Below are 16701 nucleotides of genomic sequence, written 5' to 3'. Positions count from 1 at the left end.
AGGCCGGGAGAAGGGGCGGGGCCTGGCGGGATTGCCATGGGGAAGGGGTGGGACCAAGGGGGCGTTGCTATGGGAATTGGGGCGGGGCCTTCGGGGAAGGGGCGGGGCTTCGGCAGGTGCAGAGCTGGGGGGTCCCCTGGGTCCGGGGGGGGGAGTGGTTGGGGTGTGGCTGGTGCAGGCCCGCCCCCCCCCATCTCTCCGGGGGCTCCGTGAACAATAGCTGGGGGGGTCACAGGCGGTACCGGGGACACGGGGGGACACCGAAGGGTGTTGGGGGACTGGGGGGGGGTATTGGGGGCACCTGGAGGGGCATTTGGGGCTGGGGGCGGACAAAGGGGTGTTTGAAGGGACGTCGAGGGGGTATGGGGGGGTGCTGAGAGGGTGTTGGGGGGCTGAGGGGACAGCAGGGGGGGTATTGGGGACTGGGGGGGTTATTGAGGCACCAGGGGGACATCAGGACCCTGACCCGGCTTGGGGGGGGGGGGAATTGGGGGTGTCGAGAGGGGGCCAATGGCCCTCGGGGGGTCAGGGTGGGGCTGGGACCCCCCCTTCCAGCTGTGGGTGCAGGTGCTGCTGTGGGGGCTGCTGCTGGGGCGGCTCCTCCGCTACGGGGGGGGGCAGCAACGGGGAGACCCCCCCAGGAACAGCCCAGGTCAGGGGGACCCTAAAAGGGAGGATTGGGAGGGGCCCCCCCAGGGTCAGCCCTGATTGGAGGAGGGGAAGAGACCCTCCCCTTCAGCCTTAGGGGCCCTCCTTGGACTCCTGGGTGTCCCCCCCCCCAATCCCTGGGGTGTTTTGGGGGGGGGTCTCCAAGGGGGACTCACCTGGCCCGGGGGGTGGCACTGGACACCTGGGTCCTCCGGCCGTGCAGCTCCTCCCTGCCTCAGTTTCCCCTGTGGAAAGGAGTGGGCTTATTTCCCCCTCTCCCTTACTGTGGGTACTGGGACACGATCAGGCCTTACTGGGCCATACTGGGAGGGGCAAGGGGGGGGGGCTGACCCCTGAGTAGGCCACGTGGGCCCCTGGGGACAAAGTCTGTTCCCCCCCCCAGTCCGGGGTCATCGCCCGGCGGCAGCTCCCGGACACCCGGGTCCGCAGCATGGAGGACGGTGAGGGGGGGTGTCGGGGGGAGGACTGGGGGCCTGCTGGGGGATTTTGGGGGGGTCTTTTGAGGGGGTGCTGGTGCTGACACTTCCCCCCCCCCATGTTGTGTGTCCCCCCCAGTGAAGGAGTTTTTGGCCCGGGCCAAGGAGGATTTTCTCAAAAAATGGGAGAACCCGGCCCAGGTATGTGTGCCCCCCCCCCTCCCCCCTGCTGTGTGTCCCCCTCTGTCCCCCCCTGGGGATTCCCTGTCCCCCCCCCGCCCCCCCAAAGTTCAATCGGGGTCCTGTGTCCCCTCCTGGGTTGCTGGGGGGGTCCCTTATACACTCAGGGGGGCCATGTCCCCTTCTGGGGGACTGGGGGGGCCCTTGTCACCTTGGGAGTGTTCCCCACCCTCTCCCATCACTCCGGGTCCCTTTTGGGGGGTCCCTTGTCCCTTTTGGGGGGGTCCTGGTCCCCTTCCTGAGCTTGGGGTCCCAATGGGGGTCCCTATGTCCCTTCTTTTTAGTCGGGGTCCCCTTTTGTGGGGGATCCCATGTCCCCTCCCATCACTCAGGATCCCCCTGGGGGTGTCCTGTGTCCCAGGGATGTGCCCTGTCCCATCCCATCATTCAGGGTCACTTTGGGGGGGTCCCATATCCCCTTTGGGGTGTCCCTTTCCCCTCCCATCATTCAGGGTCCCTTTGAGGTGTCCCCTGTCCCCTTTGGGACAGTCCCACATCCCCCAGGCAGGTCGAGGAGCCCTCAGTGCTCCTCCAGAGCCCCGGGGACCCCGGGAGGGGACACACACACACGCTGCCACCCCGGGGGGGTGACACCACCGTGTCCCCGTCCCCAGAACACGGCCAGCCTGGATCAGTTCGAGCGCATCCGCACGCTGGGGACGGGCTCCTTCGGGCGCGTCATGCTGGTGCGGCACAGGGACACGGGCCACCACTACGCCATGAAGATCCTCGATAAGCAGAAGGTGACAGGGACGGAGACATCCCGGGGGGACGGTGGTGGCACCTGGACACCCCCCCATATTGAGGATGACTGGCAGTGGAGGCTGTAGGGGGACATTGGGGTCCCCAAAGCAGTGGGACACTAGTGTCATTGGGTCTGGGGGGACATTGGTGTCCCCAAAGCAGGGGGATGCTGGTGTCATTGGGTCTGAGAGGACGTTGGTGTCCCCAAAGTGAGGGGACGTTGGTGTCATTGGGTCTGGGGGGACATTGGTGTCCCTGTGGTGGGGGGACACATGTTGATGTCATTGGTCTTGAGGAGGACATTGGTGTCCCCAACATTGGGGGATGCTGATGTCATCAGGTCTGGGGTGACACTGATGTCCCCGAAGTGGGGGATACATGTTGATGTCATTGGTCTTGAGGGGGACCTTGGTGTCCCCAAAGTTGGGGGATGCTGGTGTCATTGGGTCTGGGAGGACGCTGGTGACCCCGAAGTGAGGGGACGTTGGTGTCATTGGGTCTGGGGGAACGTTGGTGTCCCTGGGGTGGGGGGACATGTGCTGATGTCATTGGTCTCGAGGAGGACATTGGTGTCATCAGGTCTGGGGTGACATTGATGTCCCCAAAGTAGGGGGATACATGTTGAAGTCATTGGTCTTGAGGGGGACATTGGTCTCCCCAAAGTTGGGGGATGCTGGTGTCATTGGGTCTGGGGGGACGTTGGTGTCCCCAAAGCGGGGGGATGCTGGTGTCATTGGGTCTGGGGGGACGTTGGTGTCCCCAAAGTGGGGGGACACACGTTGATGCCCTTGCTTTGAGGGGGATTTTGGTGTCCACAACATGGAGGGAACACGTGTTGATGTCATTGGTCTTAAGGAGACCTTGGTGTCCCCAAAGTGGGGGGACACATGTTGATGTCCCTGGTCATAAGGGAGCCTTGATGTCCCCAACATGGGGAGGATGCTGATGCCCTTGGGTCTGGGGACACCTCAGTGTCCCCAGAGTGGGGGGGGCCCTGGTATCCTCACAGAGGGTGACCTTGGTGTCCCCAACATGAGGGGACCTCAGTGCCCTCAGGGGAACCCAGTGTCCCCAGCACTGGGCATGGGGGAGACATACTGGTGTCCCCTCTGTTCCCAGCCCAGTGGGATGGACTGTTCCCAGGGGAGTCTTGGCTGTCCCTGGGTGCCCGGGGGGTGTCCCCAGGGGTGACAGGGGGTGTCCCCAGGGGTGACGGGGTGTCCCCGCAGGTGGTGAAGCTGAAGCAGATCGAGCACACGCTGAATGAGAAGCGGATCCTACAGGCCGTCACCTTCCCCTTCCTCGTGCGCCTTGAGTACTCCTTCAAGGTGGGCACCAAGGCCACCATCCCGGTCCCCAGGGTGTCCCCAAGGTATCCCCAAGACTCCAGGGTCATCCCCATCACTCCCAGGATGGTCCCCACCACCCCTAGGATGTCCCTAAGGCCTTGGGGTGGTTCCTGTCACTCCCAGGATGGTCCCCATCACCCCCAGCTTGTCCGCATCACCCCCAGAGTGTCCCCTGTCCCCTCAGGGTGACCCCCCCATCGCCCCTGGGGTGTCCCCAGGGCTGTGGAGGGAGTCTTCATCACTCCAAGGTGTCCCTTGTTCCCCCTTGGGTGGTCCCCAAGGGTTTCCCCCATCACCCTCTGGCTGTCACCCTCAGATGACCCCTGGCCCCCTCAGGTGGTCCCTTGGGTGTCCCGTGTCATGCTCATGCTGTCCCCAGGGTGTCACCTATCCGCCAGGGGTGTCCCCCATCCCCTTCAGGTGGTCCCCAGAGTGTCCCCCTTCCCCCCAGGGCTGTCCCCAAGGTGATCTCTGTCCCCCTTAGACGTTCCCTGTCTCCCTGGGGTGTCCCCCATCCCCCTCGGGTGGTCCCTGGGGTATCCCCCATCCCCCTTGGGTGGTCCCCAGAGTTCCCCGTCCCCCTTGGACGTCCCCTGTCCCCCCCGGGCTGTCCCCAAGGTGTCCCCTGTCCTCCGTGGACGTCCCCCATCCCCCTCCGGCAGGACAACTCCAACCTGTACATGGTGATGGAGTACATCCCGGGGGGGGAGATGTTCTCCCACCTCCGCCGCATCGGCCGCTTCAGGTGAGCAGGAGGCTGGGGCGTCCCCAGGGGGTCCTGGGGGGTCAGAGAGTCCCAGGAGGGTCTCTGGGTGGTCCTTAGGGACTTCTGGGGGGGTTCCGTGAGCAGTTTGGGGAGGGTGAGAGTCCCAGGGAGGGTCTTGGGGGTCTTTGAGGCGTTCTTGGGGGGGTCTGAGGGGGGATTGGGGAGGTCCCATGGGGTTTCTGGATGGTTCTTGGGGACTTCTGGGGTGTTTGGGGAGGGTGGGGGTCCCATTAAAGGTCTTGGGGGGGCTTCTGGGTCTCAGGGAGGGTTCTTGGGGGTCTCTGAGGGGTCCTTGGGTGGTCTCAGGGGGGATTGAGGAGATCCCATGGGGTCTCTGGGTGGTCCCTGGGTGTTTCTCAGGGGAGTTCTGGGGATTGTGGGGGTCCCAGGGAGGGTCTTGGGGGAGTTGAGGGGTCTCAGAGCGGGTCTTGGGGATCTCTGGAGGGTCTTGGAGAAGATTAGAGGGGTCCTGGGATGGTGTCTGTGTGGTTCTTGGGGACTTCTGGGGTTCCCCGAGAGGCTCTGGGAATTGTGGGGGACCCAGGAAGGGTCTTGGGAGGGCTTCTGGGGTCTCGCAGAGGGTCTTAGGGGTCTCTGAAGGATCCTTGGGGGGGTCTGAGGGAGGATTGGGAAGGTCCCGTGGGGTCTCTGGGTGCTCCTTGGGGACTGCTGGGGGGTTTGAGGGGTCCCAGGAAGGGTCTTGGAGGTGTCTTAAGGGGCCTTGGGTTGGGGGGGGGGGTGTCCCGGGGGACTTCTGGGGGGTTCTCAGGGGGTCTCTGAGGGTTGGGGGGGTCCCAAATGCTCTCAGGAAGTGGCTTGGTGGGTCTGGGGGGGGGGGTCTCAGGGAATCTGGGGATCTCAGGAAGGATCGTGTTTGGTTCTGGGGGGTCCCTGAAGGGTCTGGGGAGTCTCTGGAGGTTTTGGGGGCTCTGTGGGGATGATGGGGGGGGTGTCTTGGAAATTGTCAGTGGGGGAAGCTGGGGGGACTCTCCAGAGGTTCCCAAGGGGTCTCTGGGGGTGCCTGGAGGGTGAGTGAGGGGTCTTGGAGGGATTTTGGGGTGCTGGGGGGGTGGTCTTAGCCCCCCCGTCCCCTCACCCCACCCCAGCGAGCCCCATGCCCGCTTTTACGCGGCCCAAATCGTGTTGACCTTCGAGTACCTGCACGCGCTCGACCTCATCTACCGCGACCTGAAACCCGAGAACCTGCTCATTGACCAGCAGGGCTACATCGAGGTACCCCCAAATCCCCTCCCTGCACCCCAAAATACCCCCCGAGCACCCCCCAAATCCATCCATGCCCCTCACAATACCCCCCACTGCCCCAAACCTCCCCCAGCACTGCTCACAAACGGCAGGGATGTGTTGTGGTACCCAAAACAGCCTGAATATACCCCAAAACCTCCCCTGGGCCCCCAAAAGACCCCTTAATCCCCTCCAGGTACACCCTGGGCACCTCAAAATACTTGCTGGACATCTCACGGGGTACCCCACAGCCCCCCAAATTCCCCAAAATGCCCCAAACACACCCCAAAATCCCCTTGACCTGCCCAGCACTCCTTGATCCCCGCCCAAATACCTCCTGCACCCCCCAGGTCACACCAAAACCCCCCTTTGCTCCCCCCAGATACCCTTTAATCCCCCCAAATACCCTGTGTACCTGCTGGGGCACCCCAAAACTCCCCAAATACACCCCAAGACCCCTTTTCCCACCCCCCAAATGCCCCCAAAACTTCTTTTCTCCTCCCAGCTACTTGTTAATCCTCTGTCAATTCCCCCGTCAACAACCCAAGTAGGCCCCAGGGTCACCCCACAGCCCCCCAAAACACCTCATTGCCCCCCACTCACCCTAAACTCAACCCGTCCCCCACCCGGGGGGTCTCTGTGTGTCCCCCCCACCCCCAGGTGACAGATTTTGGCTTCGCCAAGCGGGTGAAGGGCCGGACCTGGACGCTCTGCGGCACCCCTGAGTACCTGGCCCCTGAAATTATCCTCAGCAAGGTGAGGAGGGGGGGTTAAACCCCCTTGGGGTCCCCCTCCCCGGTTTTGGGGGACCCCCCCCCCCATCACCTCATGTGTGTCCTGTTCCCCTCCAGGGGTACAATAAGGCCGTGGACTGGTGGGCCTTGGGGGTGCTCATCTACGAGATGGCAGCAGGGTACCCCCCCTTTTTCGCCGACCAGCCGATACAAATCTATGAGAAGATCGTCTCAGGGAAGGTGAGGGGGGGGTCCTGCCTCGGGGGGGTGTGTGTGTGTCTGTGTCTGGGGGGGTCCCCAGGGGTTTTGGGGGGGGTTTTGAGGGGGTGGGGAGCTCCCCTAGGGGTTGCTGTGGGGGGGTGATGGGGGCAGTTTGGGAACTGTGGGGTTGGGGGGTGATGGAGGTGGTAGGAAAGGGAGAGGGTTTGAAGGATTGAGAACACTGGGGGAACTGGGAGAGGGATTGGGGATCTGGGAGAGGGACTGGGAGGAGGATTGGGGGGATCTGGGAGAGGGTTTGGAACTGGGAGGAGGATTGAGGAGACTGGGAGAGGGTTTGGAACTGGGAGAAGGACTGGGAGCGATGGGGAAACTGGGAGAGGGATTAGGACTGAGGGGATGGGAGGAAATGGGGGGACTGGGAGAGAAGGATTGGAAGCACTTGGGGGGGGCTGGGAGTAATGGATGGGGACTGGGGAGCAGGGAAGAGGTGCTGAGAGGGCTGGAGAGACTGGGAGCACTGGGAGGGGGACTAGGAGAGGGACTGGGAGCACTCGGAGCAGCACCTGGGGGACTGGAGAGGGACTGGGAATAGTGGGGGAACTGGGAAAGAGCCTGGAGCCCTGGCAGGAACTGGGAGAAAGACCAGGGATATTGGGGTTGAAACTGGGAGCACTGGTGCCACTGGGAGAGAGCCTGGCAGTCACTGAGGCCTTGCTGCCCGCCCCCCCCAAAGGGGACACAGATGTCTGGGCCCCCCTATAGAGTGTCCCCAGGTGTCCCAGCCCCCCCGGACACCCCCCACCCCCTCTAATGGGGTCTCTGACATTGGGGTCCCCCTCTAATGGGGATCCAGGTGTCCAGGGCCCCCCCTGAATCCCATCCACCCACCCAGGCACCCCCCCATAACCATTCCTGTTGCATCCAAGCCCCCCCGGGACACCCCCATGCCTTCTAACAGGGTCCCAGACATTGGGGTCCCCCTCTAACAGGGACCTAGAAATCTGGACTTCCCCCCCCCAAGAAACCCCACCCGCCCCCTCCAGTGGGGACCCAGGCACCCCTGTAGAGCATCCCCAGGCATCCAACCCACCCTGGGACCCCCCCCACACTCCCTCTAACAGGATCCCAGACATTGAGCCCCCCCCTAAACCCCCCCCCTGACCTCTTCCAGTTGGGGACCGAGTCACCCAGGCCCCCTCACAGACCATCTCTGCTGCATCCAAGCCCCCCCGGGACACCCCCCACCTTCTCTAACAGGGTCCCAGACATTGGGGCCCCCCTCTAATAGGGACACAGGCATCTGGGGTCGTCCCCCCCCATGATTTTGGGGGCGCAGGCATCCGGCTGACCCCGCGCCCGCAGGTGCGGTTCCCCTCGCACTTCAGCTCGGACCTGAAGGACCTCCTGCGCAACCTGCTCCAGGTCGACCTGACCAAGCGCTTCGGGAACCTCCGCAACGGCGTCGCCGACATCAAGGGCCACAAATGGTTCTCCACCACCGACTGGATTGCCATCTACCAGCGCAAGGTGGGCTGGGGGGGGGCTCGGGGGGGCTCAGGGGGGGTCCTAGGAGGGGACAGGGGGGATGTCTGGGGTCTGACGTGATCCTAGAAGGAGACGTGAGGGTTCTGGAGAAGCCTGGGGTGGTCCCAGGAGGGGACATGGACGTACGGGGGAGGTCTATGGTGTCTTAGGAGGGGACATGGACATACGGGGGGGTCTATGGTGTCCTAGGAGGGGACATGAGGGACCTCTGGGGTCTGACATGGTCCTAGGGGGAGGCATGAGGGTTCTGGAGAAGCCTGGGGGGGGTCCCAAGAGGGGATATGGAGGTCCTGGGGGGGTTCTATGGTGTCTTAGGAGGGGACATGGAGGTCCTGGGGGGGGTCTATGGTGTCTTAGGAGGGGACATGGAGGTCCTGGGGGGGGTCTATGGTGTCTTAGGAGGGGACATGGAGGTCCTGGGGGGGGTCTGTGGTGTCTTAGGAGGGGACATGGAGGTCCTGGGGGGGGTCTGTGGTGTCTTAGGAGGGGACATGGAGGTCCTGGGGCGGTCTGTGGTGTCTTAGGAGGGGACATGGAGGTCCTGGGGGGGTCTATGGTGTCCTAGGAGGGGACATGGAGGTCCTGGAGCAGTCTGTGGTGTCTTAGGAGGGGACATGGGGGACCTCTGGGGTCTGACGTGGTCCTAGGAGGAGACATGAGGGTTCTGGAGAAGCCGGGGGGGTCCCAGAAGAGGTCTGGGGGGTCCCAGAAGGGGACATGGAGGTCCTGGAGGTGTCTGTGGTGTCCTAGGAGGGGACATGGAGGACCTAGGGTGGGCTGAGGGTGTCCTGGGAGAGGACGCGGGAGATCTCTGGGGTCTGACGTGGTCCTAGGAGGAGACTTGAGGGTTCTGGAGGAGTCTGGGGTGTCCCTGGAGGAAATATGGGGGATCCTGTGGGGTCCCAAGAGGGGCCCTGGGGTCCTAGGGGGGGGACATTACGGTCCTAGGGGGGGCTTTGGGGGAACTATGGGGTCTGACATGGTTCTAGGAGGAGACATGAGGGGTCTGGGGGCATCTTGGGGGGGTCCCAGGAGGGGGTTTGGGGGTCCTAGGGTGGGCTTAGGGGGTCCTGGGAGGGGACATGGGGTTTCTGGGGGGATCTTTGGGGTCCTGGGGGAATCTGGGGGTCCCTGGGAGGGGACAGGGGTGTCCTGGGGGGTATCTGTGTTGTTTTGGGGGGTATTTACAGGATCCTGAGAGGGGACATGAGGGTCCTACGGCGTGCTGGGTGGGGGGGGGGGGTGTTGTGGGGCTCCTAGGGGCATTTTGGGGGGGGTGGGAGACCCCACAGACCCCTCCTGGGACCCCCTAAACCCACCCTAGATCCTCCCCGTCCCCTCCTACAACCCCAATGTCCCCTCCTAGGTCCCCACAGACCACCCCCCCCCCCCAAGACCCCCATATCTCCTTCTGGGATCTCGGCTCCTCCAGATCTTGGGGCCCACCATAATTTGGGGGGGTGGGGTGTGTTTTTGTCCCATGGAGGGGACCCAGACATCTGGGGTGTGTGTCCCCCCCCCCCAGGTGGAAGCCCCCTTTGTCCCCAAGTGCAAAGGCCCCGGGGACACGAGCAACTTTGACGAGTACGAGGAGGAGGAGATCCGCGTGTCCCTCACCGACCGCTGCGCCAAGGAGTTCGCCGACTTCTAATGGGGGGGGGGCAGCCCCCCCGCACCCCCCGGGGGGGGCACTGCCCCCCAATAACACCTCTCCCCTCCTGGGGGGGCTGCGACCTCCCTCAGAGAGGGGGGGGGGGTGGAACAGCCACGAACGGCGCTGCCACCCCCTGCCTGGCACCTCTGTACCCCCCCTGGGGGGAATTTGGGGGGGGCCCCCCCACTTGCTGTGAGGTAATTTTAGGGGTGACACCCCCCCCCTCTTCCCTCCCTGGGGTAATTCAGGGAGTATTTCCCCCCTCCCCTCGGGGTAATTCGGGGGGTAACTTGCTCCCCCCCCCCCGGAGTAAATCAAGGGGTAGATTTGCTCCCCTGGGGTAATTCAGGGGTTGTATTTGCCCCCCACGGGGTAATATTGTGGGGTGCACTTGCCCCCCCCCCATAATATAGGGGGAGGATTTGCCCCCCGCCGGGGGTAAATGGGGTGTTTTGCTCCCCCTGGGGTAATGTATAGGTTGTATTTACCCCCTTGGGGGGCAATTTAGAGCCCCCCAGGTTGTTTGAGGGGGGGATTTGCCCCTCCTGGGGTAATTATGGGGGGATTTCCCCCCCCAAGGGTAATCAAGGGGGAATTTCCCCCCCCATGGGTAATTAAGGAGGGATTAACCCCCCCCCCCCCGTGTAACTGGGGGAGATTTGCCACCCCCAAGGGTAATTAAGGGGTAAATTTGCCCCCCACCCCCCCCGGGGGGGCTGTGAGGGGTTATTTGCCCCCAGGGGGTGCTGGGGAGGGGGGGGGGGTGTGCCCTGCCCCCCGTTTTTTAACGGGGGAGGGGGGGGGCAGGGTTCAACCCCCCCTCTTCCCCCCAGTTTTAACTGATCGTTGTGGTTTTAGCCCCAAAACGGGAGGGGGTGGTGGGGAGGGGAGGGGGGGGGGGGGGCACGATTTGGGGCTCCCTGTAGGGGGGCATGATATGGGAGGGGGGGGGGGCATCCCCAAAAGTCCGAGGGGGGGTGTGTGTGTCCCCCCCCCCCCCCCTAGGGCTTCGTTGTAAACATATTTGCGACAAATCCAATAAAGTTTTGTTTAAAAATTTCCGTTTAAAAATGGGGGGGGCTGTAAATGTAAAGGGGGGGCCATTGATGTGGTAGAGGGAAAGGGGGGGGGGGGGCTTGATTTTTGGGGATCTCCAAGGTAAGTGGGGGGGGCACATGGGGGGGGGGGGCGGCTTGATTTTTGGGGTGGCCATATCGGTTTGGGGGGGGGGACACTGTGGGTTTGGGGGAGACCCTATGGATTGGGGGGGGCACTGGGGTTTGGGGGAGAATGTAGGAATTTGGGGGGGTGGATTTGGGGGGGGCACTGTGAGTTTTGGGGGAGACCCTATGGATTTGGGGGGGCATTGGGGTTTGGGGGAGACCCTATGGATTGGGGGGGCACTGGGGTTTGGGGGAGAATGTATGGGATTGGGGGGGGGGCACTGTGGATTTTGGGGGATATCCTGTGGATTTGGGGGAGACCGAATGGATTGGGGGGGCACTGGGGTTTGGGGGACAATGTAGGAATTTGGGGGGGGTGGATTTAGGGGGGGCACTGTGAGTTTTGGGGGAGACCCTATGGATTGGGGGGGCATTGGGGTTTGGGGGAGACCCTATGGATTGGGGGGGGCTCCAAGGAAAGGGGGGGGGGCTTTGGATTGGGGGGGGCACTGTGAGTTTTGGGGGAGACCCTATGGATTTTAGGGGGGCTCCATGGAAAGTGAGGGGGGGCTTTGGCCTTGGGGGGGTGCACAGTTTTGGGGGAGCCCCTATGAATTTCGGGGGGCTCCAAAAAAAGTGGTGGGACCCGCAGGGGGGTTTGGGGGGGGGGGGGAGCGTTGGATTTAGGGCCCCCCAGGGAGGTGGGACCCCAGGGCGGGGCGGCCCGCGGGGAGCCCCTAAGGGGCGTGTCTCCGCTCGTCTGGAGGGGGCGTGGCTTTGTGAATGGGGCGTGACTTTGGAGAACGGGGCGTGGCTTGTCGGAGGGAGGAGCAGGAGTGGGCGCGGCGTGGGGCGCCCGGGCGGGGCGGGGCCAGTGGGTGGCTCCGCCCCGAAGGCGCGCGCGGGGCGCGCGGCGGCGGCGGCGGCGGCGGCTCCTCCTCCTTCCAGGCGCGCGCGGGCGGCGGCCGCCGCCGGTTCGAGGCCGCGGGGCTGCGGCGGGGCGGGAGGGGGGGGGGCGGGCGGAGGGAGGGCGGGAGGAGGAGGAGGAGGAGGAGGAGGAGGGCGGGGGCCATGGCGGGGCCGCCGCCGCCGCCGCCGGGCCCGGAGGCGCCGCGGTACCAGGAGTGGATCTTAGATACGATCGATTCGTTACGTTCGCGGAAGGCGCGTCCCGATTTAGAACGGATCTGCCGCATGGTGCGGCGGCGGCACGGCCCCGAGCCCGAACGGACGCGGGCCGAGCTGGAAAAGCTCATCCAGCAACGGGCCGTGCTCCGCGTCAGCTACAAGGGCAGCATCTCCTACCGCAACGCCGCCCGCGTCCAGCCGCCGCGCCGCCCCCCCGCCGCCGCCGCCGCCGCCGCCCGCCCGCCGCGCCGAGCCGCCCGTCAGCCTCCGCGACGCCGCCCGGTACCTCGGCGGCGATGGCCGCTTGACCCGCGGCCGCCTGCAGGGATCGGCGTTACCGGCTGACGGAGGGTTGGGAGTTACCGGAGGGCCCTGCGGGGGGGGTGGGGGGGGTGGATCGGGGCCTGGAGCCGCACCGGGAACCGGCGGCGGGAGCGGCGGGAGCGGCGGGGGGCGGTTGGAGAGGACCCGCCTCGCCACCATCGCCATGGCCCGCGCCGAGCGCGGCCGCGGGGCCGCTGGCAGGGCCCGGAAGGTGAGGGCCGGGGGGGGGGGCAGCGAGGGGGGGGGACCGGGGACCCCCTGAGGGGACGCGGTAGGGGGTGGGGGGGGGGTGAGGGGATGGCGGAGACCCCTGAGGGGACCGTGAGGGGATGGCGGGAAACGGGGGAGGGAGGGGGGGGCTGAGGAGTCGTGAGAGGGCCCTGAGGGGACATTGGGGACCGGGGGGGGCGGCTGAGGGGACCCCGGGGGGGTGAGGGGACCCTAAAGGGACATCGGGGACCGGGGGGAGGGGGGTGAGGGGACCCTGAGGGGATATTGGGGACCTGGGGGGACCCCGGGGCGGGGGGTGTGAGGGGAGGAGGGGACCCTGAAGAGACATTGGGAACCGGGGGGGGGCGTGGGGGACACGGTGGGGGGTTGGTGAGGGACCAGAGGGGATGGGGGGGGACACAGGGGACCCCCCTAAGGGGATGGCGGGGACTTGGGGGAACTGAGGGGCCGGAGGGGGCAGGAGGGAGCAGGGACAAGCCCTGGGGGGGGCTGAGGGGAGGTTTGGGGACACTTTGGGGGTCCATAGCCGGGGGGGGCACATTGGGGGGCAGTGCTGGGGTGGCTTATTTGGGGGCTAAAGTTCTTGATTTGGGTCTTTTGGGGGGGGATGAATAGCAAAATTGGGGGTGTCTTGGTTTTAGGGAGTCCCTACAGGACTGGGGACAGGGGGTTGTTTTGGGGGGGGGGTATCATACAGCATTGGGGTTGAGGTGCAGCATCGAAGTTCTCTGCCTTTTGGGGGGCTGTAGATTTTTGAGGGGGGGTGTCTAGATTTTGGGGGACACCCCCCCCTTATTCTCACACACACACCCCCCGCCAGCCCCCCTGCAGCGGCACCGAGGCATCAGCGAGGGAGGAGGAGGAGGAAGAGGAAGATGAGGACGAAGACGGGACGGGCTCGGAGGCCTCCGAAGATGGGGCGGCCCCCCGACAGCTGAACGGCGAAGGTCGGGGGGGCCCCCCACTTCGCCCACCCGGCCAGCCGCCCCCCGAGCGGCCCCCCAGCCCAAGGCCTGCTCACCGGGGGAGAGCGCCTGCCACCACCTGGCCCCCCTGAAAAAAGAGGGGGCCTTCGGGCAGCCCGACAGAGCAGGTGACCCCCGGGGGGGGGGTCTTTGGGGGGGCTGTTTGGGGGAGAGGGTCCTGAGGGGGTTGGGGGGTGGGAGCTGGTTGGGGGGTGGTCAGAGCAATGAGGGGGGGGGCAAGGGAGAAGGTTTTGGGGTGCTGGGTTCTGTGGGGGCAGTTTTGGGGGTGCTGGGGGCTGAGAGGAGCAGTTTGGGGGTGCTGGGTGCTACAGGGGCAGTTTGGGGGGCTTCAAGGGGTTGTGGGGGGCAATTTAGGGTTCAAGGGAGAAAGTTTGAGGGTGCTGAGTTCTGGGGGGGCAGTTTTGGGAGGGGCAGGGGTGGGGGGGCAGTTTGTGGGTGCTGGGTGCTGTGGGGGCATTTTTTGGGGGTACAGAGGTTTGGGGGCTGAGGGGGGCAGTTTGTGGGTGCTGGATGCCATGGGGGCAGTTTTGGGGGTGCAGGGGTTTGGGGGCTGAGGGGGGCAGTTTGTGGGTGCTGGGGGCTGAGGGGGGCAGTTTTGGGGGTGCTGGGTACCATGGGGGCAGTTTTGGGGGGTACAGAGGTTGTGGGGGGCAGTTTTGGGTTCAAGGGAGAAAGTTTAGGGGTGCTGGGTGCCATGGGGGCACTTCTGGGCGTCACAGTGACTTGAGGGGGGGGAGTGGCCAGTTTTGGGGGGCAGCAGCGAGCCCCCAACCCCGGTGTGTCCCCACAGTGTCCCCAGCCCTGGCGGGCGCGGAGCCCTCGGTGCCGCTGTCCCCGGGTCGGCCGGGACCCCAGGCTGCCGATGGGGCCCCTTTCAGCTGCACGTGAGTTTGGGGGGACGTTGGGTGTCCCCCCCTAAGTGTGTGTGTCCCTTTGGTGACACTGTCCCCCCTCGTGGTGACACCGTGTCCGTTTTTGTCCCCCCCCCAGGGCTGGGAAGAAGGAGAAGGCGGCCGACCCCGTGGAGTGGTCCGTGCGGGACGTGGTGGATTATTTCACAGAGGCCGGGTTCCCCGAGCAGGCCACCGCCTTCCAGGAGCAGGTGGGTCCCCCTGTGTCCCCCCCGTGTCCCCTTGAGTCCCCCCATGTCCCCCCCACCCGTGTCACTATGTACCTCCCCCCCACCCCATCCCCTCTGTCCCTGCTCACTCCATCCCAGTCCCCATGGGTGACCCCGTTGATGGTGTCCCCAGTTGATGTCCCCCCTCTCTGCGTGTCCCACTTGCCCCTGGCCCCTTGGGGGGTCCCCAGGGGATGTCCCCCTGTCCCCAGGGGTGTCCCCAATCCCCCCCCATGCCCCCCCAACTCCTCCCACCCCACTCTCCACCATCCCCCTTAGGCCACCCTGCGGCAGCTCCTCCTCAGCCCCTTGGGTGCTCCCCACACACCATGGGTTCCCCCCCCAATCCCAGCGTGTCCCCCCCACCCATAGGTTCCCCCCAAATCCCGGGGTGTCCCCCCCATCCCATGGCTGCCCCCCTGTCCCCAGAGGTGTCCCCAATCCTCCCCTATGCCCCCCCAACTCCTCCCACCCCACCCTCCACCATTCCCATTAGGCCACCCTGAGCCAGTCCCCCTCAACCCTGGGGTATCCCCCCCCCCACGGGCACCCCCTCAATCCTGGGGTGTCCCCCCGACCCTATAGCTGCCCCCCCCACCCCGTGGGTGTCTCCCCATCCCCAGGGGTATCCCCAATCCCCCCCTATGCCCCCCACAACTCCTCCCACCCCACCTTCCACCATCTCCCTTAGGCCACCCCAGGGCAGCTCCCCCTCAGCCCCTTGGGGTGCTCCCCCCGCCCCATGAGTGTGTGTCCCCCGTCTCCCCGGGGGTGCCCCCACTTTCACGCCCGCCCCCCCCCCCAGGAGATCGACGGGAAGTCGCTGCTGCTGATGCAGCGGGCGGACGTGCTGACGGGGCTCTCGATCCGCCTCGGCCCCGCGCTCAAGATCTACGAGTACCACGTCAAGCTGCTGCAGCGCAGCCACTTCCAGGAAGAGGAGCCCCCCCCGGAGCCCTTCCCCGCCTGATGGCACCCCCTAAATCAACAAGGGGGACCCCCCAAATCACAAGGGGGGGGGCCACACCCCGGTATCCGGGAGGGCTCCCTCCCCACCTCCCCCCCGCCCCCCTCCTCCCCACCCCAAGCTTGGGGTATCCTCGCAACCCCCAGCCGCTGCGCACAGAGACTTTGGGGGGGTGGTTGGGGGTGAGGGGGGGGGAGGCGTACCCCTTTTTTTGGGGAATCACCCCTTTTTAGGGGGGGTGGCCCACTTTTGGGGGTGTCGCCTCTCTTTTTGGGGGGGTCACCTCTTTTTGGGGGGTACTCTCTTTGAGGGGTCACCCCTCTTTAAGGGTGTTCACTCTGTTGGGGGGGGTCACTCCTCTCTTTTGGGGGGCTTCTCTGGGGGAGTCCACCCCCCCCTTTTAGAGGTCAACCCCCCTTTTGGGGGGGCTTCTCTTTGGGGGAGGGGGTCACCCCTCTTTTGGAGGGGGGGTGCTCTCTTGGAAGGGGGCACCTCTCTTCTTTGGGGGGTACTCTCTTTTAGGGGGCACCCCTCTTTTGGGGGGGTCACCCCTTTTTAAGGGGGACCCCCCTTTTCTTTGGGGGGGGGGTGGGGTGTTTTTATTGCGAGTGGATGGGTCGGGTTGGGGGGCGCTGCCCGGAGATGTTTTAACCTGCCCCAGCCTGTGCCCCCCCTTCCCCTTTACCCAAATTGGGGTGCGGCCCCCCCCACACTTTGCCACGAGGGGGGGGTCTGCCCTCCCCCCACCCCCCCCAATCGTGGTCTGTGCCCCTCCCCCCTTCCCCGGGCCTGGCTTGTTTTGGGGTTTTTTAAATAAAAATGAAAAAAAAGCAAAGAAGAAAAAATGCCCCCCCCCACCCTGGGATTATGGGGGGGGGCTGGGGGGGCCCTTTTGCGGGGGGCTGGGAGCCTTTTGGGCGTGATTTCCCCGTCATTTGGGGGGGTCCTGCCCTCTTAGTGCCCCCCCAAGGCATCTCGCGGGGGGGGGCATGGGATTTTGGGGGGGTCTTGGCGGTGTTTAGGGGAGGGATCTGGAGAGGTGGAGGGGTCACTGGGTGGGAGAGGCTTTACGGGAGGGTCCCTAAGGTAGGGGGGTGCTGGGGGGGTCCCCAAGGGGGGGGTCAGGGCGGGTTTAGGAAGGGGGGGGGGGTGTCTTAAGGGCTACTAGTGGGGAGGGAGCGCAGCGCGCATGCGCGTTCCT

General features: G+C 65.3%; 2 protein-coding genes across 2 annotated transcripts; both read left to right on the top strand.

Annotated features, from left to right (window-relative positions):
- The first annotated feature begins 1099 nt into the window (after positions 1-1099).
- Positions 1100-10449, top strand: LOC141972081 (cAMP-dependent protein kinase catalytic subunit alpha-like). Its single transcript, XM_074929846.1, has 10 exons — positions 1100-1109; positions 1225-1286; positions 1940-2068; positions 3299-3397; positions 4081-4163; positions 5291-5417; positions 6087-6182; positions 6278-6400; positions 7745-7909; positions 9453-10449. Exons 1-10 carry the CDS (start codon positions 1100-1102, stop codon positions 9576-9578), a joined length of 1020 nt encoding a protein of 339 aa, XP_074785947.1. The 3' UTR covers positions 9579-10449.
- A 1347-nt stretch (positions 10450-11796) lies between these two features.
- On the top strand, positions 11797-16323 carry SAMD1 (sterile alpha motif domain containing 1). The gene is made up of 5 exons (XM_074929845.1): positions 11797-12214; positions 13307-13520; positions 14204-14297; positions 14404-14515; positions 15339-16323. Exons 1-5 carry the CDS (start codon positions 11816-11818, stop codon positions 15501-15503), a joined length of 984 nt encoding a protein of 327 aa, XP_074785946.1. The 5' UTR covers positions 11797-11815; the 3' UTR covers positions 15504-16323.
- The last annotated feature ends 378 nt before the right edge of the window (positions 16324-16701 follow it).

Source organism: Athene noctua, chromosome 31 (assembly GCF_965140245.1).
Source record: "Athene noctua chromosome 31, bAthNoc1.hap1.1, whole genome shotgun sequence".
In the NCBI taxonomy this organism is placed as follows: Eukaryota; Metazoa; Chordata; class Aves; order Strigiformes; family Strigidae; genus Athene; species Athene noctua.
This window is presented reverse-complemented; position numbering and strand designations above follow the sequence as displayed.